Source organism: Dufourea novaeangliae, unplaced genomic scaffold (genome assembly GCF_001272555.1).
Source record: "Dufourea novaeangliae isolate 0120121106 unplaced genomic scaffold, ASM127255v1 scaffold8, whole genome shotgun sequence".
Classification (NCBI taxonomy): Eukaryota; Metazoa; Arthropoda; class Insecta; order Hymenoptera; family Halictidae; genus Dufourea; species Dufourea novaeangliae.
The window spans coordinates 1-20,592 of record NW_015373923.1 but is presented as its reverse complement, the minus strand read 5'-3'; the positions used below and the strand labels follow the sequence as shown (position 1 = coordinate 20,592).

The 20,592-nt window shown below is 35.1% G+C and overlaps 5 protein-coding genes and 1 long non-coding RNA gene across 8 annotated transcripts; 2 read left to right on the top strand and 4 right to left on the bottom strand.

Moving 5' to 3' along the window:
• Nucleotides 1-12: 12 nt before the first annotated feature.
• Nucleotides 13-627, bottom strand: LOC107194702. The gene is made up of 3 exons (XR_001516346.1): nucleotides 531-627; nucleotides 115-284; nucleotides 13-43 (listed from the first exon to the last, which is right to left on the bottom strand). It is a non-coding gene; the product is annotated as an uncharacterized LOC107194702 (long non-coding RNA).
• A 53-nt stretch (nucleotides 628-680) lies between these two features.
• Nucleotides 681-4,551, top strand: LOC107194700 (N-terminal kinase-like protein). Its single transcript, XM_015584363.1, has 12 exons — nucleotides 681-878; nucleotides 1,009-1,155; nucleotides 1,544-1,672; nucleotides 1,743-1,954; nucleotides 2,217-2,307; nucleotides 2,387-2,869; nucleotides 2,949-3,170; nucleotides 3,246-3,498; nucleotides 3,592-3,762; nucleotides 3,841-4,112; nucleotides 4,186-4,294; nucleotides 4,363-4,551. The coding sequence occupies exons 1-12, from the start codon at nucleotides 765-767 to the stop codon at nucleotides 4,512-4,514; spliced, it is 2,355 nt and encodes a 784-aa protein (XP_015439849.1). The 5' UTR covers nucleotides 681-764; the 3' UTR covers nucleotides 4,515-4,551.
• A 397-nt stretch (nucleotides 4,552-4,948) lies between these two features.
• Nucleotides 4,949-5,778, bottom strand: LOC107194510 (probable glucosamine 6-phosphate N-acetyltransferase). The gene is made up of 4 exons (XM_015584152.1): nucleotides 5,646-5,778; nucleotides 5,502-5,564; nucleotides 5,294-5,421; nucleotides 4,949-5,219 (listed from the first exon to the last, which is right to left on the bottom strand). Exons 1-4 carry the CDS (start codon nucleotides 5,776-5,778, stop codon nucleotides 4,977-4,979), a joined length of 567 nt encoding a protein of 188 aa, XP_015439638.1. The 3' UTR covers nucleotides 4,949-4,976.
• Nucleotides 5,779-7,864: 2,086 nt separating this feature from the next.
• Nucleotides 7,865-8,994, top strand: LOC107194898. The gene is made up of 3 exons (XM_015584610.1): nucleotides 7,865-7,940; nucleotides 8,579-8,752; nucleotides 8,838-8,994. The coding sequence occupies exons 2-3, from the start codon at nucleotides 8,581-8,583 to the stop codon at nucleotides 8,909-8,911; spliced, it is 246 nt and encodes an 81-aa protein (XP_015440096.1). The 5' UTR covers nucleotides 7,865-7,940; nucleotides 8,579-8,580; the 3' UTR covers nucleotides 8,912-8,994.
• Nucleotides 8,995-9,101: 107 nt separating this feature from the next.
• On the bottom strand, nucleotides 9,102-17,474 carry LOC107195030 (bromodomain adjacent to zinc finger domain protein 1A). Of its 3 annotated transcripts, XM_015584788.1 has the most exons (14): nucleotides 17,062-17,474; nucleotides 16,513-16,651; nucleotides 16,220-16,431; nucleotides 15,643-15,853; nucleotides 15,346-15,575; nucleotides 14,607-15,277; nucleotides 14,070-14,537; nucleotides 13,488-13,984; nucleotides 12,616-13,392; nucleotides 12,323-12,540; nucleotides 12,051-12,232; nucleotides 11,788-11,901; nucleotides 10,907-11,258; nucleotides 9,102-10,457 (listed from the first exon to the last, which is right to left on the bottom strand). In XM_015584788.1, exons 1-14 carry the CDS (start codon nucleotides 17,172-17,174, stop codon nucleotides 10,277-10,279), a joined length of 4,365 nt encoding a protein of 1,454 aa, XP_015440274.1. In that variant the 5' UTR covers nucleotides 17,175-17,474; the 3' UTR covers nucleotides 9,102-10,276. The 3 variants fall into 3 exon arrangements, with proteins under 3 accessions (XP_015440274.1, XP_015440272.1, XP_015440273.1); XM_015584786.1 differs by lacking the exons at nucleotides 16,513-16,651; nucleotides 17,062-17,474 and having other exon boundaries at nucleotides 9,102-10,445; nucleotides 16,220-16,427; XM_015584787.1 differs by lacking the exons at nucleotides 11,788-11,901; nucleotides 16,513-16,651; nucleotides 17,062-17,474 and having other exon boundaries at nucleotides 16,220-16,427.
• Nucleotides 17,475-18,280: 806 nt separating this feature from the next.
• LOC107194794 (probable DNA-directed RNA polymerase III subunit RPC6) lies at nucleotides 18,281-19,582 on the bottom strand. The gene is given in 4 exon segments (XM_015584494.1): nucleotides 18,281-18,355; nucleotides 18,438-18,599; nucleotides 18,666-19,284; nucleotides 19,463-19,582. Coding segments are annotated over 4 exon segments (936 nt in total). The 5' UTR covers nucleotides 19,543-19,582.
• Nucleotides 19,583-20,592: the final 1,010 nt, after the last annotated feature.

The window sequence follows — 20,592 nt, the reverse complement described above, 5'->3', positions numbered from 1 at the left end:
AAGTGCTTGTAATTCCCCGTTTTGTGTGTCAAGTTTTCAATATCTTGAACAGTAAAAACAATAAAACACAATCCTAAAATAATAAACACTTAATAAGAAAGTCAAATAACAAACATGCAGCATCGTAGGAAGATTGCCAATTTTCGCCGGTGTATTTATCAGTGACAGTCAGGTCCAAATTTCGCTGGCATCCCTTAAAAGCGGTAATTTTTATCTTGACGACGTACTCTTTACCGTTTTTGAACGTGTAAGTTGTTACTAATGATGGACCAACTTCGTTCATACTTAAGAACAGACATTAAAGTAATATTAATACAGACCGTAAAAATATCGAGATTGATTCTTTGATTCGAAATATATATAATGAATGAACTTAATAGGTCCACTTGTTGAAATGTCACGTCGTTTATGTGATAATGGAACAACGTCGTTCATACTTAAAAACGACCATTAATGTAACATTAATCGTGAAACTATTGAAAAGTGTTATTTAATCCAAAAAATATAACGAGAAAACTGAATCGACGCACTTGTTGACATTTCATACCGATTTACGCAGCGTTATCACACATCGAACACATCCACCGCGAGCAAGAGCACAACCAAGCACAACTGAGCACAACTAAAATAGTGACTCGAGTGTGAAGATAGGCTGAGATAGGCTGATGGCTGATGCGTAACTGTCATGTCAGTGACATCACGATGTGGTATTAGTCGAAGAATGAGCCTGATTTACACTTTAACAATTAATTAAACCAGCAAGAATGTGGTCCTTTTTTTCAAGAGACCCCACCAAGGATTTTCCTTATGAAATTGGCGAACCAGTTCCCGGTTTGGATGACAAAAACATCTGGACGTTGCACAGGGCCAAAAAAAAGGTACCATAACCTGGCACGGTAAAGTCATAAATTACGATACTTGCTAGATATTTACATTTCTGTACCTTTATGTTATTTCTCTTATGTTTAGAGTGTGTATATCTGTATAATTTGATAAATTTCCGTACAGGGCTCGACAGGAGGCGAAGATGTTTCTGTATTTGTATTTGAGGCTAAAAACGGCAATGAACATCTCCTGGATTTAGCACGTTCAGCAGTGAAGAGATTAAAAACCCTTAGGCATCCTAGTATACTTGCATATCTCGATAGCCTTGAGGTATAATGACAATACATTATAAACTGTTACTGTATTGGGCGAATGTGAAAGTACTATTGATTTTCAATGATTACTTACAACAATTATTTTAGATTTTTTCCTATCTAATTTTAGATTTAACACTACAATCATTTCCTTGCATTTTCTTTCAACCAATCAAAATCCATTGGGATTAACAACAAATAATCTGGGTTTTCTTTTAATAAATTGGTAACATAGTTTAATTTCAAAACCTTATTTCTTATTGGATGATGTTAAAAAGCAAACATAAATATTATTGAAACAACGTAGGCTTTAATTTCCATGAAAGTAGATATTGAATTAAAATAAAAATAGTGGATTACACATTGGCACACCTAATAATCTCAAATGTTTCTTATAATTTCAGACTGAAAAAATGGTTTATTTAGCAACTGAACGAGTGGAACCTTTGTGCAACCGTTTGACAAAAAACTCTAAAGGTGATGAAGAATCCAAAGAAGAGTTATATTTTTCTTGGGGAATATTTCAAATTACAGTGTGTATGAATGCAAACATTGTAATCTCATATATTGCAAAGTACAGATATTAATTCATATTGTTGACAGAGGGCATTGAACTTCTTAAATAATGATGGTAATCTAAGACACAACAACGTCAACTTATGGACGGTTTTTGTCAATGAGGAAAGTGGCGAATGGAAACTGGGAGGAGTTGAATATATGACAGCAGTAGATGCTCCTTACAATACACTGCCATCAACATTTCAAGCATACTATCCCCCAGATACTAAGGATAATGTAAAACCAGCCACTAAATGGTAATAAAAGATTCCTGGTGGTAGAAATATAATGTATCATTTGTGCATTACTTTCTGTTAGAACTAAATTATTTTTGTTCATAGCTACAGTTCTTATTTAACACATAAAGCATTGACAAACGAAATTCTCTTGCTTGGTAAAATAATAAAAGTTAGTTATCACGTTATTATCGAAATTTACATTACAATACCAGCTTTTCTATATGTAAAAATTTAGGTTTATTGTTAACGCTATGAAACTGATGAATAAATAAAAAAACAGCTCGGTTGACATGTGGGGACTTGGATGCCTGATCTGGGAGACATATAATGGTGCACTGACTGCAGACACACAATTAAAAAACACTGACAAAGTAAGAATCTGAGATTAATATGAAAATTCGAAATAATGGTTCACGTCTGTCTACAAATAGTAAAAAACATCGATTACAGATTCCGAAACAGTTACAAACTGTGTATCGAGAATTGACCAGCGGCAATGCTGAAGGAAGACCAAATCCTGCCGATGTGATAGCTCGTTGTCGTAGTAATGGGGGATTTTTTAAGAATGGGCTTGTAGACGCACTTTTATTCTTAGAAGAGATTCAAATGAAAGAGAGAGGGGAGAAAGGTCGTTTCTTCTCTCAACTCGCTGGTCAATTGGAGTCGTTCCCGAATGGTGTTGGCAGATATAAAATTTTACCGCAATTGCTAGCCGCTTTCGAGTTCGGTGATGCTGGAAGCGCAGTGTTACCACCTCTTTTACAACTTGGTTGCCAATTACCTGATGCTGAATATCAGAAAAGAGTTGTACCGTGTGTAGTAAAGTTGTTTGCATCGAATGACAGAGCAACCAGATTGAGATTACTGCAGCAATTAGACAGATTTGTTGATCATTTACAACCAGCAACTGTTAACGAAGCTATCTTTCCACAGGTAATTGTGATCACAATTTCTTTTTTATTAGTGAAAAATACAGAATGCTTGAAATATATGTTAACATTATACGTTGTAGGTAGCCAGAGGTTTTTTAGATACAAATCCTGCGATTAGGGAACAAACCATAAAATCTGTTGTACATTTAGCACCGAAATTAGACTATAATAATCTCAATGTGGAAACGTTAAGATATTTTGCGAAACTTCAATCCAAAGATGAACACGGCGGCATACGTACTAATACTACAGTTTGTTTAGGAAAAATTGCTCAGCACCTTCATCCTCAGATCAGACAAAAAGTAATTTAAAATTTAAATATGAAATTACCGAATCTATAATCGTAGCTAAAAATCATAATTAATATATAATCGTAGGTATTAATCGGAGCGTTCATAAGAGGTACAAGAGACACATTTCCACCAGCTAGGACAGCAGGTATTTTAGCATTGGCCGCGACGCAGCAGTACTTTCTGCTGCAGGAAGTTGCGAATCGTATTTTGCCAGCTTTGTGTCCGCTCACTACAGATGTGGACAAAGGAGTGAGGGACAATGCATTTAGAACCATTCGAGGATTTTTATCTAAGCTTGAGAGAGTATCTGAAGATCCTGGGTTGCGGGAATCTATGGGTACTTGCATGAAATCCCGTTTTTTATATAAAACAAATGTACTAACAAGTAAAGGTATTAATATTCACTTACATTTAAATGATTTAATTGCAGAGGCAGATGTAAATACAGCAACACCTAGTCTTAGTAATGCGGCAGCAACGTGGGCAGGATGGGCTGTAACAGCGGTCACAGCCAAATTTTATCGTAGTCAATCGGATACACCTAAGTCATCGAATCCTCATAATGCCTCGAGAATCTTACTAAATAAACCTGCATCACTAGGTACTTATAATTCCTCATTTTTTTGTCGTTGTACACTTCATTGTTAGATGTTATTCTTAAGGCACGATTCAATTATAGAACAGGCCAGCAGTTCACAAAGTAGCGCCAGTACAACTGCCACGACAAGCAGTGCGACGAGTATGACGTCACTGGATCACGATCATGAGCATGACCTACAACATGCCACAAATACGAATTCAGATTGCGACTGGGATTGTTGGGATGCTGACAATTGGGGTGACATGGAACAACAGCCTTCTACCACCTCGACATTTGGGACACGCAACGTCTCGCCATCCTCGCATTCGTCCAAGGCGAATGATCAGTGGACGAATCTGGAGGAAGAACCGGTTTGTCTCGACAATCTAAATATGCCATGTTTTATGTTCGAAAAAGAGCAAAACTTTAAAATGTTATTCGTAGGAGGAAGAAGCAGCACAAAGTATAGAGGACAAAAATGAATCTACCGAGGTAGTTTGGGAGGACTCAGAGTTTCAACCTTTAGAAGATTTTCAACCATTAGAACAACCAGGTATGGTTGTATTATTGATATAGGATTCAAGTTATAGAATGATATTCATTTACTTGTTTTGTTATAAGGAAATACTGAAAGTACCGGTACGCTTAATGGAAATAATAAATTGGAAGAAGCTAGAAGAAAACGTGAAGAACGCAAACTAGCCAGGCAAAGGCAAATGGAAGCCAAAAGGGCAGTGAAATTAAGAAATACTACCACTGCAAAAAAGATCTAATTTAAACGCTACAATTCTTTAATTACACTCGAGTATATGAAACACAATTTTAATTATGGATTGAATTATGATGGACGAGAAATTATTTTTTTTTCTATTAATGGTATGATCTGACTGTTTAAAATGTCGATTTCCAACTGTTTCTCCAATATCATTTATTATACATTGTTAGAAAATATTATACATCTATCCAGTAAAATATAATAACATTATTTTTACAACCTGTGTAACTCGGAACACTCTGTTTTATTCATTCAATATATTTTTATTCTATTTCATAACTCTTGTAAAAAAGAATACAAATATTTGTTGAAAGCAACTGAAACAGAATTAGGGGCTATTCTCTGAGATTTACAAAAATGGTAAAAGATTTTTATTATTTGCTTTTTTACATTAGAATATGCAACTTTAACTAATTTCAAACAACAGCCTTTTGTAAAATTGTTAAAACATTGTTTATTGTCATAAATGAGATTGCTCTGTAGTGTTTTCATTAGGAAATCTGATATTGAGATAATTAGCATTGCTAGGTTCACGTTTGAAACCTAGACTTTCATAAAATGGTATCAGATGGTCTTTACAATCTAATGATAATTTGTAACAGTGCAAGTAACGTGCTAGTTGCAATACTATATTTACTACTAATTTGCCCAGATGTTTACCCCTATATTTGTTATTTACCACCACATCTTCTAAACGTCCCCTCTGCAACAAATTTCTCATTTGAAGTATCCCAAATTTATACGCAAAAGAACAATAAAAAAGAAATAGTAACGTACCATGGCACAATTATGAATAAACTTTTGTTCTGCGACTAATGTAGCACTTGCTATAATCTTTCCAATGCTCACATCTTCTACCACAATAATATAGTAGCTACCAGTGGTTCTCATCATATGAAAACGATCTATATGTTTTAAAACGATATCAAATATTTTCTCATAATCATACTACTAGTTGATCAGAATTTAATTTCAAGGAACTTACTCAGGAATTGTTCTCTATTAACATTTCCAACTTCAGTCAGTTGAGTTAACAGTTGAAGAAAACCTGTCACACAAAAAATACATCAGAATTAACAATGTACATACATTTATTTGTAGCTACAACATTATTTCAAGATTAATTTACCTCTATCGTAATCACCAGACTTTAAAGGTCTGATTAATAAACCTTCGATCTTTGACAATGACAATCGCTCCAATATATTTATGTTAAACAATTCCGTTTCTGCATCCCCGATAGTCGATCCCTGGATAAACATATTGAACGAAGGTTAGTTTAAATGCCGCAACATACGACTGATAAAACTGGCGTGATAAAATGAAAATTGTAAATTCCTGAATGTCAAAAATTTGTTGCTATACCTTCCTCAACAAACTAACACTGTTAAAATATTATCACATAAAACACACAGACTTTTCTTGATATCAAATTCGAAATTAGATTAGAAAGTATACAACCTGTATAGTATTCATGGTAATTGCAGATACTGTTCTAGACTTCCCGTTAAAATTAATTTCGTCTCAATGCTTGTATCTTCTGCACGTGTCCAGTTTTTCGCATACACAGAATTATACACTGAATTCTCTGCAAATGTTCCAAACGACCCTTCGTCGTGGCATAAGGTGACACTTTCACGGAACTGACGTGAGCTCCTTCCAGATTTTTATGCTTTATATCAAGGAGTGGATTAGTAATGTTGACATTGAAATTCCGTTCTTTTCAGTAGCGTAAAACAGGTAGCAGTAGAACAAGTCCTAGTCCTACCTGTTGCCAGACTGAACCTAAGCTTTCATGTGGACTAAATGAACATTTTTTCTCAAAACGGATGTTAACGTAGAGATCAGTAGAGATTAATATCTATTAAGTCTATTAATAACAGCTATGTAAGATAAATCCATTAATAACAATTGTAAAAGTTATGGAATATCTTTTTATATAATGAAAACGAATCGTCAGTGAAATTTGTAATTCCCGCAAATTTTGGTCAATCGTCTCCTATGTATCTAATCTCTCAGCATTAAATGTTTTCAAGTAATTTCGCAACTATTCTCCTTCAAAAAGCTATTTATTTAAATATTTAATATAAAATTTAAAATATATAAACATAAACATATGTATAAATTCCAAACAATATCCGTCATATAAGATATACACGATAAATAAATATGTATGTCGGGACTTGATTGTAGTTTTGCGCGTTAATTTTGAATATTGAAGTTTGTTAATAATTTATTGATTATTTCAGATGTTCAGTTTTGATGTTTCATTTATCGATCCTAAGTTTTGTAAATAATTTTATTAATAAATTTATCGTTGAGTTCAGCCGTGTGTACTTTTATTTATAAATCGTTGAAATTCTAATTATACATCATACATCTCACATACACGGGGTCTCTTCAGCATGCTTCGGGGGCTCCGTGACCCCACATTCTCAGCCCACGTGATCAAAGGCGCCTCCACCAGGGCCGCCGTGCAGGGTCTATGGCGCCTCCACCGGGGCTCCGTGACCCCACGCTCTCACCGCGCAGGGTCTATGGCGTCTCCACCGGGGGCTCCGCGACCCCGCGGTCTCTCCCCACGTGATCAATTGCGCCTCCACCGGGGCCTCCGTGACCCCACGCTCTCACCGTGCAAGGTCTATGGCGCCTCCACCGGGGGCTCCGTGACCTCACGTTCTCACTAGAGATGATGTGAACTGCTACTTGTTAATCACTCGTGATTCGATCACGTTCGTTCTCAATCACGGTAATTTTTCACAGTGATTTGTGATTTCTCGTGATCGTTTCTCATTGGTGGAGAAACCTAACAGTTCTTTACACGCAACACATAATCTGTATATTTTATATTTTATATTAACGACATCAAAACAAAAATTCGAGTTATATCGTATAAAGTGAAAGAATAATTAGAAACAATGAAGAATAATGAATAAATTAATGATTATAAATTATAATCTACATGTTACCTAGCAAATCATTCTTTTAGAATTTCTTGTTTTTTCTACTGATTTTTACAAACACAGTAATGTAATTCATCGTAAAATCATATTGAATACGTTTTTCTGTTTAAAGATTAATGACTTACGATTTCAGTGAGCAAATTCACTCAAGATAAAAAAATCGCAATCACGGTCGTGAATGAAATTAAATCACGATCGTGATCGTGATTCGGCGATCACTGTGATAAATCACCGTTAGTGATTTTGCACGCCATCTCTAGTTATATTCTTTTCAAAGTTGTCCAAATCTGAACCAATAAACCGTTTAACTACAATCGAGAACATTCAACGATACGATATTCTTCGATATATTTTAGTAGAATGCCGATTATATAATTTTGTTCCATGACTATGAAGTGTGCAGACCGTTGAATTTATCGGTGAAGGTTCGTAATTTTGTCTTGGTTGAACAAAAGGAAAAGGTAAATATTACTTTATATTCCCTATTCAGCTTTGTAAAACTTTAACACGGTTCATTGTAATTGCGTTTTAACAATTAAATAAATCATTTTATAGAAGTTTAAAGAAAGATAATGAAACGAATGGATTAGTAGCGTATATATTAATTTATATAAACCGTAAAAATTATTAATAAAAGTGAGACTCGTTTCTTGTACCTGTAAATATAACAATGCTAAATATTTAATGCACGATATAACTTTACAAAAGTGTCATAAATTAAATAATACACTAGTTACTCACAAATATATGGTTGAAAGAGAATGAACAAAATTTCATTATTTACTAATATATTGGTTTAAAGCAATCTTAAAAATCTGTTGCTATTATCATGTTGTAATTTCTGTAATATAAAAATGTATTTGTCAAAATATGCTCTTTAACATATGGCATCACAAGGGATCCTTATATTAATAATTTTTTGTTTTATTATTATACTCATTTGTACTCATCAAGTGCAAAGTAACATAATCATTATTATGCATATCATAACAATCGTAAAAATCTATAATGCTTGTAATTTTCTTAAGTATATAAAATACATTTTGTTGAAAATATGAGAACATAGAATAATAAAAAATAACGGTTACATCATTTTTAGACATGTCTCAAGAAGCCGTTAAACGACCTATGAAATATCCATATACACTCTCTGCAAAACTTGCGCAATTCCCATATGCATATTATTTCCATAACAAAAGCAGTTGGGTGTTCAAATATTGGGCAATCAGCTTTTTCGTATGTCTACCTGTTTTCTATAAAATCCAGAAACTCAGTAAGTATTTAGCTTTAACAATATTAAAGAGTATTCTATCATAATTAATATTTTTGTTATTCTCATTTTCCTTTTTTCATTCTAGGTAACCATCCAGACAATGTGAAGAAATGGGATGAAATACATAAAAAAGAATTTTCAGGAGAGGTTCATCACTGAACTGTACACGATAATAGTGTAGTATGATGTATAACAAATATGTAGGAAGAAAATACATTTAATCTTCATACATTAAGCTTAAATTCATAATAGTTCCATGCATTTCTTTGTATCTACCACTTTCTCGAGCATTGTGTTATAAACAGATTTCAATTACAAATCTATTTTAAAAGTTTATTACCAAATTAATTGTATAAAACGTACATGATTACAAAGAACTGTACCTACAACTGCTGTACAATATAGAGAATAATAATAATTTGTACCGTAGATTTTGTGTAGGGCCAGCCTAAAATTTTTAATTTTCTTAAAATAGGCTGATCATTTGGAAACAAATATATATATGTAAAAAAAAAGGGGGTAAGAAAAAATCATAAGTACCATTGATACGTTTAACAATTTGGCAGAATCGAACATGAGAATTGTTTAAATAAAATTTCCAGTTTCCAATGAGTGCGTGCAATATAGGACGTGTTATACTCGAATCTCTGATAAAATCTATTGTTTCTTATAATAAATACACGTGTAGACGTAGTAACTTGTTACGTATTAACGCGAAATATCGCATGAATATTTTCCTCGATAAAAAAAACCGTCAGTCGTGTTACCACGTTATCGCACGCCGTGTGTTTTAAATATACCTACGTAAAAGGCAGGTAATGAGTAACACGTCACGTAATGCGTGGACTTCGTGTAAGTAAAAGCGTCAAGGGTCTAGAATACCTTTAGGAAAGCCCTTGAAACGTTTGCAATTGTGAAACTTAAACGTATGATGCGATCGTACACAGTGGTGCTAAAGTAATAAATAATTATTATAATGTAAAAAGACTGTCCGATAACAAAAATTTGTTTCCATTATAATAATACTAAACGCAAAAAAAACTATATGTTGTACTGGCTCGAGCGAACTGAAAGTTATTTGCTCGCTCTATATAAAATGCTCTACGTTCATGTACTTCGAAAAGTCCGTGAGAGCAATTATACCATGCGTAAAATTCTAAGAATAATACTGTGCATGTTTTCTTCCTGGTTTTATTTTAGCAAGCCTAAGAAAAATAATTAAGGACGTTCGATAAATAACGAAGAAAGAGAGATAAACACTTTAAACGTATATGCCTAGCTTGCAATTATACATATATCTATAGCATTTCTTCTAATCCTTAGCAAAACGAAGTCTTTTTTTTTTTTCGGTAATATATACTTTACAGAATATCTTTCTCGCATGGTCACGATTTTATACACGGTTTATACTGTCCTGGGTACCAGTGTAAAAATCCGCACGTTATTTCAAGGTACATCCAATTTACATATTGGGAATAAGAATTAATACCCAATAAGTATAATATCGAAATGTGTATTCCGATTCTATCTTGTCTTTTGAAGTTCATCAATCTCTTCGTCCTCACTATCTGCGACGTCAGTTTCGTCCAGTCTTGGTTTTTTCGCATCCGGTGGCCGCGCTACCTCCTCATCATAATTGAAACCAAGTTCTCTGCATCGTTTCTCAATGTACTTCAATAACCTCATACCTGCCCTGTATACGTAACTATTTTTAAAATGACATAGTCGAACGCTCATATGTTTAATTAGTTGGATGTGTTCGGAGGCTAAAGATTTTGATTATACTTCAATGATTACTGCTAGCGTTTCCACTGCAATGACTTTGTTCGTTTCTTCAGTTGCACGATGTCTCAGTTGTATTCTGAAGATTGAATTTCTTTAAGTAAATAGTAAATTTTACGAAATTATTGTTATTTGATAAAGCAACAAAATGCATTCAAGTTCTTATATATTGGATTATTTTATAAATAACGTTTCTTCACATAAAACATTTTACAATTATACGTATATTATGCCATTATATACACCTAATCATGATTAAATTCAAACAGCAAAAGCAGTATTAACGTAGCACCTCAATATTGGTAGTTCATCTCGCAATCTTTGGCATCCGAACTTATGTATTAAAGTATTTACGCCGCCACTGTTACTTACTTGTATACTGCACTATGCTCCTCATTATATGCCTGACAATTAGCGAATACTAAGTGACAATCACTGAAAAACTGTTCCGGCGTCTCATATTCCCCATTATTCAATTTATACTTGATTGTACCGAAATCCATAGGATTGGAGATAATCTCATGGTAATCTGGGACTTCATCTTTTGTAACAGGTGATAGGAAAGGCCATGAATCCCTGTGATGCCGGATATCAGTGAGCAAATCTTGTAACCGTGCCATGGGTCTTTTAACTGTTCCCCTATCTACTTCTTGTTCTACTTCAGCAGCCCTCTTTGTAGCTCTCCTGGTCTGCCTTGGTTCAGCGTCCTCTGAATTGCTGCTGTCTGTATATGAACACGTCTCTAGTTAAACATTTGATCTTTTCGTTCAAACGGGACGCAATTAATAGCACAAACAAAACATTACCACAAGAATTTACATAGAATAAGAATACATCTTTTTGACAAACAATAAACATTTATTACAGATTGTGGTTTTTATGCATTATAAAACTCTTTAACAGAGGAAACAAATTTCTGCGACTTAAATATCCACAGGTCGATTCGCGATAATGATTCTGAAACTGTAACCAAAGATTTCTCTGCAAGGAAATCGACACCAATTTACCGGTACTGTATGAGAAACTTGAAGACATTTCTCGATTGCTTTACTTCAATAGCAGAATAAGGGCCTTTTGCAGATACATGCAATGAAGCCTTACGTACTTGCCATTATAGATAGACTGTACTAATGAATAATGCACGAATAAATGAAGCAACCTATTATCTAATCAATATTAATGCACTGTAAAAAGAAAAGATTCAACGAAAACGTGAATACTAAAACAAAGTAGAATGAAGTCACAATACAGACCGTCCCAGTCTGTGGATTCTGTAGTGAGGAGGCTCTTGGCAAAGCCATGGATGCGAGAGCGTGCTGCTGCAGCGCACTGTCTCTCCTTGTCCCTTTCCCTTTCGCGCCCCCTCACTAACAACACAATTCAAACTAAGAAACTGATTTATTATATTAATATTTAATATTAATAATAAAATGGTACAATGTATTTTAATGTTTCTGAAACTTACTGCAATATTTCCGGCACCCATTACGCGTCTACCATACTTTCAATTACTCACCATGTTTTGTGCCGCTCCTCCTATCTTTCCTGTCCTTGCAATCCAAACACATCCATCTTCCACGGGGAGCCCTCATTATCGGTGGTTCTATACATTCTACATGATAATAGTTTGGACATGCATCGCAACTGATTAGCTTTCCACCGCTCCTGCATGCAGTGCATACGCTTATTTGACTACTTCTGAAATATAATTATTATTCTGTCACATACACGTAACTCGATCGACGATCAATGAGTTCGTAATGAATTGTCTTAGAAAAAAGTTCTTACAAATTCTCATAACTCGTCTCATCTTCCGGTGCATTGTCTTCATGGTCTTCTTCCTCTTCACTTTCTAGAACACGTTTGGCTCGATTATGTCGTGTCTCTTTAGTTAGTATCACTTCCTCTTCCAATTCATCCTCGAATTTCTTTCGCTTTTTAATCTTCCTCTTCGACTTGGTCGGTGGTTTACACGATTTGCAATACCAATCTCCGTCCGGTACAGCCTATAAACAGAAAAACAAAGGTTAAGCATCGTGTATACAGACTGTGTAGTTTTCTTTTACAGAAAAAATACTTGCAGCCAGTTTTGGTTTTAAACAATACAAATGGTGGCCTTTGTTACACCCGTCGCAGAGTAACATTTTCTCAGCGTCTTTTCGCCGTCTGCATATGAAACACTGAGCGTTCAACGCACTCTTATCCCATGCGATGCTGTTCTCTAATGTACTCAAATGCAGAAATAATTGTGACCAACTGGTCGACGCCATGAGCGATTGTTCCCATCTTTCCCTGGTGTCGTCGTTAGCATGTTTTTTCTCTTTTTGGTCAACGCCCAACGGTCTCTGGAAGTACTTCGGTTCGATGGCTTGGGATAATTGTAAAATAGCGCAAGCCATCTGTTTTATGGTCACCTGTTGCTTTAGATCGGGAAGTGGTTCGCTTTCACTCGGTGGACCCAAGTATTTCCCTGAATCTTTGTAAGTCTTTATGTTAATGCTCCCAACCTCAGAGTCCGGAGTACCTGGCCTGCTATGCTTAGCTTCATTTTTAACTTTATCGAGCGTTGCGTTGTAAGGTGTATCTATGTCCGCCTCGTTTCCACCATATATTAATTTATCACATTGTTTATCATAGTGCCTGTTACTAATTGCACTCCTCCACGCATCGCGATTATTTACCTTCAAACTTCCCAAACAACCCGCTTTCATTTTGTCTTCAAGATCCAAGATAAAATCTCGCAGAGTTAATTCGAAAACATCGTCGACAGGCGTCTCGGGAGGGAAGTTCAGATTAGCATTTTCGTATTTACTTTTCTTTGACGATTTACCAGGCTGTCCCTTGATAGGTTCTGAAAACTGCATCCAAAGTTCCTTTGTAACGCGTTGAACTGCATTTCTAAGCACGTTATCAATATACAACACCGATTACGAACATATTACAAAATACTCACAACTTCTGGATTAAGTTTCTGCCTGGGGCATTCCTCGATAACAGACATTAAACTCGTCATTTCTTGCACAATGTTATTTCTGAGTTCTCCTTCCCGAATGCCTCGTTTACTCAAACCATTCACCAGAGCTTCTATATCCTCTCGTGTTCCAAAGAAACTCCATTTCTGTTCTGGTCTTTTCCAATGAACCGGGCACTCCTTATCCCCTGTACACGCCATTAAATTCTTCTTTATATCGGATAGTTCTTGCTTAAATTCTTTTCTAGGTATCACGTCCTTCCTCGGGGATTTGAGTCCATTTTTGTCAGAAAATGATACTATTTTCTTTGGAGACTTCTTCGCCTTTTTGAAACTATTTTCTTTATCGCTAAATTCATCTTCAAATTTATTTCTCAAATATGCATACGTGGATTCCCCATCTTGCAATTCAGGTTGATAAGGTGTACCTTCGGGGAGGCAAGGACCTAGAGAGAATATATCGCTATCCACGAATATTCCTAGATACATGAAATATACAGCTTATTCAATTGGCTCCTTCGATTGTTTTATTAAACTCAAATAGCGTAAGAAACATGCATTTACCTGGTATAGATAAAAGTCTCCAATACCTACGATAGGCTCTATCAGATCCCAAGTAAAGCATCATTTGATCGTCTTTAGATGCTTGCTGAAGCTCTTTCAACCTGATCTCGTATTCTTCTTTCTTCTTTTCTTCCTCGCAGTTGCCACGGGTGACTTTTTTTGGTAAAGCTTTAGCGTCTTTATCCTTCTCGCGCTCTCGCATTTTCTCTCTCTCTTCCCTCTCCTTCTTCTGCTCAGCCAACAAGAAAGATCTCAGTTCTTTTCTTGCTTGCTGAAGCTTCTCGTGTCTCTCCTCGATCACATCTCGTACCGAGGCGAATGTGAGCAACTGATTGATCAGGCATGTCGCCACTTTCAGTTTGTCGTCGAAGTCAAGTTCGTGAACGCTGCGATGGCTTAACTGTCTTAGCACATGCGCCTCGTTTATCCTCATAAACAACGCAGGATCATCCTGATGCGTGTATCCTCCTGAAAACAAGAAGAGGATTACACAATACCTGTACCGTTTCAATTTGTCGAACAGCTTTTAAAGCCTACCTCTCTGAGAATACCTCCATTTAGAAGCTACTTCACCCATTCGCCCTCCAGAACTTAACAAGTGCTGCCTACAGATCTCGCTCAAAGTCACATGATCCAATGTTACCTCAGACAGCTTGTAACCCTGATACGTCTGACTCCAGGTGGAAGCAATCGTAGCAAGTTTTACCGCTTTTGTCATCGAGGAAGCTCCTTCATTGGTGCTGATATCATTTACTACTGTATCAGATGCCTGAATCTCATCTTCCTCATCTGACTGATATTTAAAAATGCTCGACAACAGTAACTGCAAGAGGTCACTCCAAGGTCCGGATGCTTCCTTCGTTAACACCGCTTTTTCCAACAAGTCCAAGGTAAAACCGTTTGGAAAATATGCACTGACTTCCAATTCTTCTTTAAAAAATTCTAGAAACTCTAGAATCATGCAACAGTCACCGAACTTGTCGTTAGGTATGTCAGTATTGATCGGTATCGGTTGTGGAATCGGGGAAAGATCTTCACACTGGAGATCTTCCCTTGGTTTATTCCATTGCCTCACGTATGCAGCCAAAGCGGCTAGTTTCTGTTTCTGTTCCTTTTTACGTTCGGTAGTCAACATTCTTTCTTCTTTGCGTTTCGCTTTTTCTTCGAGCGCCTTCGCTTTGAGCTCTTCTTTGAATTTTCCGTTTGTTCTATGGATGAAGTACAGAGTGAACACACTACCGGAAATTCGTGTTTCTGATGTGACAAAATTATTTACCTTGGTTTCTTAAACTTCTTTATATCCACACCAGTCTGATTTACCTTTTTGAGGGGATCAGGCTTCTGTACTGGTTTCTGCTTCGATATATCTGCTGTAAGAAATTTCTCTATCGATTCTTGCTTGTGTTTAATAGGTCTCTTAACACGTGACGTAAAATCAGGAGGAGGACCAGCAAATATGGTATCAAAACGTACTTTACTGATTCCGTACTTCTGTAGTACACTATCCTGGAAGCAAACACTTTTCATTATTGTACTTCTTATATAATTCATGTTGGGGATTAAAGTTACTAACTTTAACAATCCATATACCGCTCTCGTTCTGCTCGCACAACAGACGTAAAAATATTTTATTGCGTTCTCTGCTGTAATGTTGCTTTTTCCTTCTAACTTGTGCTGCTTCTACTATCATAAGCTGACTAACATCGGAATCTCCGCAGTCTAACTGTTCCACTTCATAGCGAAACAATTTTGCTGGTGGATGATACTGTTGCTCTTGTGGATTCCTAACAAAAGCAATTATATTAGAATTTTTTATCAGTATATAATACATATAGAATGTCTCAATTATTTATGTTGTCACTTTCTATATGTTTGTCAATTTTAATATTATTTATATAACCATTCTCAAATATTTTAAACATAGCAATAAAAATCGTATATTTCAAATAAGTTGTTGCATAGTGTGTGTTGAAGTTTAAAAAATAAAACGAAAGACATGAACAGTTATCATTACACTTTATTGCTTGGAATCAATCATTTTGGCTTTTGAAAGGTTCCAATCGCTAATACTTTTTATGGTGAATTGTTAATTCTATTAAGAATATGAACCCCAAAGACACATTACATGTATATATTAAGTATATTTATACCTATTTTCTATCATATATGCCTTTATTTGTTGCTCAGATGGTGCAATAACTTGAAGGACATGGCATTCGCACCAAGAATCCTCTGTAAAACTTGCTTCCACCATTTCTCCAACAAAATAACGATCCCTTGCAAACTGATATACATCTTCTATCATTTCATTAAACGAAGATCTATTTGTTTTACTGGCAAGATTTAATATAGGAATACGTAACTGTAATATAAAACACATGAAAATAATTGTATTTAACATTAAAAACTTACATAAGAGTTAATGTATCAATAAGATAAATACCTCCATAGGGAATTCTTTAAGACTTCTCTTTGCATTTTCCTCACACTGCAAAGCCTCTTCGTATGTCATGTTACTTTTCCCAGTAATACTACATGACCATATGAGTGAATTGCACAAGATAATCCTCTCGCAGAATTCACTGCAATCATTAAAAAAATTAAAACAAAACAAATATATATATTAAAATAACAATGCAGTCATCAACAATAATGAAAGGAAATAAATTTTTGAAAAAGGATGCAGATCCAGAGGGCCAAGTGTCAACAATCATTCATACGAAAATCAAAACAACGTGTTTCTACCAATGATCGTTGCGCGTTTCAGTAATTTTCGTACAATCTACGACTCCATCGGTTCTTGAGAAACCGCAAAAGGGAATACACAAGGAACAAATACACATAGGTCCGTTATCTTACGTACACATTTACCGAAGACAAAACCAATTAAACGGAACGAAATCGAAAGAGAACGAAATAATTGCGTTCTACGTATCGCGCTAAAGGAATCACAGTACATGTCTCGCCGCGGTCTCGGCTGTCATGGTCTTACTTGTAGTCCTTGAAGATCTCGTTGGTAACCTCGCAGTGGAATACTTCGTCGTCGTCCCTGAAGTCTGAGGAGACGTGGAGTCGTTGAAACGGCTGTTTGCGAAGCAGCGGCATGTCAACGATTCGTGGTTTCGCTCAACGATTCAACGCTGTCCTCCGTCACGTCTCGAGACTTCCTTTGAGAAATCAATTCTGCGTCGAAGACAGTAACGTCCGCTCTTTCCGGGAACACCACGGGCACATGCAGCGCACACTTAACTTGCAAACGTAGAGATTCGTAAGATCACTGTGGACAAAACTCGCGTCACGATACACGCGACTCGTCGTCCCTGTGATTCAGTCCGTTCATGCGTCGGATACGTAAAATACCGAAGATATTTGACGAGACATCTCAAGTCTCATGACAATGCACGATTTAACGGTGCTCGTGGAAGCGCGCATTCACATCTGGCACCCCGAAGCCGGAAACCAATAAAAGGACCACGTTGCCAACTGAATCGAATTACGGTTCAAAACGCGGGAAACAAATGTAACATTAGCCACACTTTCCCTTTTGTCGACGTATTTGAAATTCTATATCTTTATAAATGTTTATTCTTTTTGTGTACTTATATTTCGTTAAACTACTCGTAACGTAATATACTTTTGCGACAGACTAACATAAACACGAACGGGATAATATTTTTGCTGTTGGTAAGCAGTATCCGGTTTAAATGGACATTAGGTAAATTTCGCGGGAACAGATACGGTCACGATTTGTTGAACGTTTGTTTGACCTTATTTTTGAGGAAATTATGATCTGACCTTTACGATTATCTAAAGCACAGCAGTGCAATGAAACATTTAGTGTATATACTGTTAGATGTTTTGACGTTATAAGACTATAAATAATGTGTTCAAATATAACATACTGTCGAAAATACTATTGGTGAATATAAATAGTTGATAACGAATAGATCGCGGATCTTATGCATTTATATATAGCTGACAATGTTTCTGTGAATCGGTTTGTATCGTAATTTAGTAACGAAAAGGGTAACTAGAAACAAAAATTCCGTTACTTTGTCTACTCCATTAAAAGTTTTTTTAAGTTTCAAATACAAGAATTTTTTCTGTTCTAAATTTTACCTATCATCTAAAATTCTTAGTCTACACATACATATATACATTATGGAGTGGACAAACGATTATTTCAATATTTATTTTTATTAAAAAAAATGTTATTCCAACCATTCTGTTATGTACTGGCATTTTGTAGGTGTGACATCCCCTATGTCACAACAGTTTTTCCTCACCTGCAGGCAAATAATTTTATTATATGATTAAACAGGTAATAGTATGATTGAAATTGCATTTGAAAAGCCTGTAAGTACTCACAGGGCAAACACCACAAGTAGATTTAATTAATCCAGGTGCGCTTAATAAAGATTCTACTGCTCTATATAAATTACTTCCATCCCCTGAAAGAGTACGTTCTACTTTTCCATCATAAACCAAAGTATTCAATATCATCTCCAAATCTTCGACTGATAATTTTACCTGTAAATAACTATATATTATCCATAGTCATATATACATTAAAGAAAGTCTCATTAATATTAAAACCTTGCTTATTCCTAGATCAGAAATGAACTTCCAAACTTCTTTGGATGAAGCAAATGTAACATTTCTAGCTGCAATTGGTCCACCTCTGCAAGAATTCATTTGTTCGCGTTTCTTTTCTAAAAATCTATAACATTGCTGATTGAGAACATCTACAAATTCTGCCTCAAAATCTTGGTCTTGATACCAGGCACCACCTGTTACAGATGTGTCTGGTTCCAAATTATACAACATATAAACCTTCTTCTTGCTTGCTGCTACAGACTTGACAGCTTTGATAAATTTTTTAGTTTCTAAGCTTTTCAAAATCTTATTCAACTGGGTTGGCATTAAGTTAGACTTGAATCGTATGTCTCTAATCCATATTCCCTTGTTTCCTGCTTCTTCAATTATGGTATAGACAATCTTTTCTTCATTGTCTGCACCTTTTGCTATTTTTGCTTTGGAAGGATCTTTTAAACGATACAACAAGGAACCACCTTGTTTAAATAAGTCAAAATGACCCAGAGATAACAGTTTATTTATAATTTGGGCTCTTTGAGCAGGCTGCAAATCTGGTATTTCAATTGTCAAATCTTTGTCCGATATACCTTTTGGTCAAGCTTGAGCCAATGCAAGAATCCTGAAAATTTAAATACTACTCATCAATTGAATACTTAAAGTTTATTCTTTATTATATAATAAGGTAACAATGTCAGTGTTTATTTGATTTATACTATGTAAGGAGTAGTATACATAACCTACAGATCACATAAATAATTACTCGGGTAACAGTTAGTAAAAGAAGAAAAAAAAGATACTTTTGTTCAATGGCTTCCACTGAATTAGTGTCTGTAACATTCCCATCTTGATCCTTCGAAGTACCGGCTTCTGATTCCATTGAATTACTTAATTATAAAAGATTATACAGCCTATCTGATTATTTTTATATTTGCTAGGTTATATCGTCACGTTTTTTCATTATTTACAAATAAGTTTTATTAGTCAAGACAAATATTTGGTGATATATTGATACAATGTAATTTTTAAAGAATATGGACGAATCTGCATCTACACCGGAAGTTGAGGAATCTTTGCACGTCGCTGCTAAGAACTTTGTTAGAATTATAAATGCTGCTAAGAAGGTATTATTTATACACAATTAAAATTGTATTAACAACATATATTCAGTATTATTTATATATAAGTAAAATTTATATTGATATATATATACTTATGTTATTACTTTTATAGGGTGGTTACAGGGAGGGAGTAGAGAATGGATCAGATTCTGTTTTTCAAGAAGGTTTTGATAGAGGATTTGAAGAAGGTTTCAAACATGGTTTTGTGTTAGGAAAATTTAAAAGTTTATTGAGTGTTATGCCACAGAATACTGAGCATCCACAAGATATAAAAGAAATTCTTGATAAAACTAGGAGAGGAATCTGCTATATCTGTTCAAAAGAACCACTGATTATGAATCATGAAATACAAAAACCATATGTAGAAATCATTGATGAACAAAAAAGATATTCTACGAAAGTAATGCAAAGACTACATCAATATTTCCAACCATATTTAAAAGACTTAAATTTTGATTAATCCAATATATTAGAAATACCAAATTATGTTTCAGATCTATCCACAAACACTTAATTCATTAATCCAAATATAATTTTTCATATGTTTCTATTAGTCTGTGTAACACGTTACAATTAAACTGTATGTGAAGAATATTAATTGTAGACTTTTTATAAATACAATCCTTCGGGTGAACCCTCTTTTTTCCGATACAAAACACTTTCCTTAGATTTTTTAAAGTCATCACTGGTAACTTTCATACGGCGTTCACGTAATGCCATTAAACCAGCCTCAGTACATATAGCCTGTGAATTAGAAATGTATCTCATTATTTTGAAAATGTTTTGCTCTATTAAGCTACTATCCAACT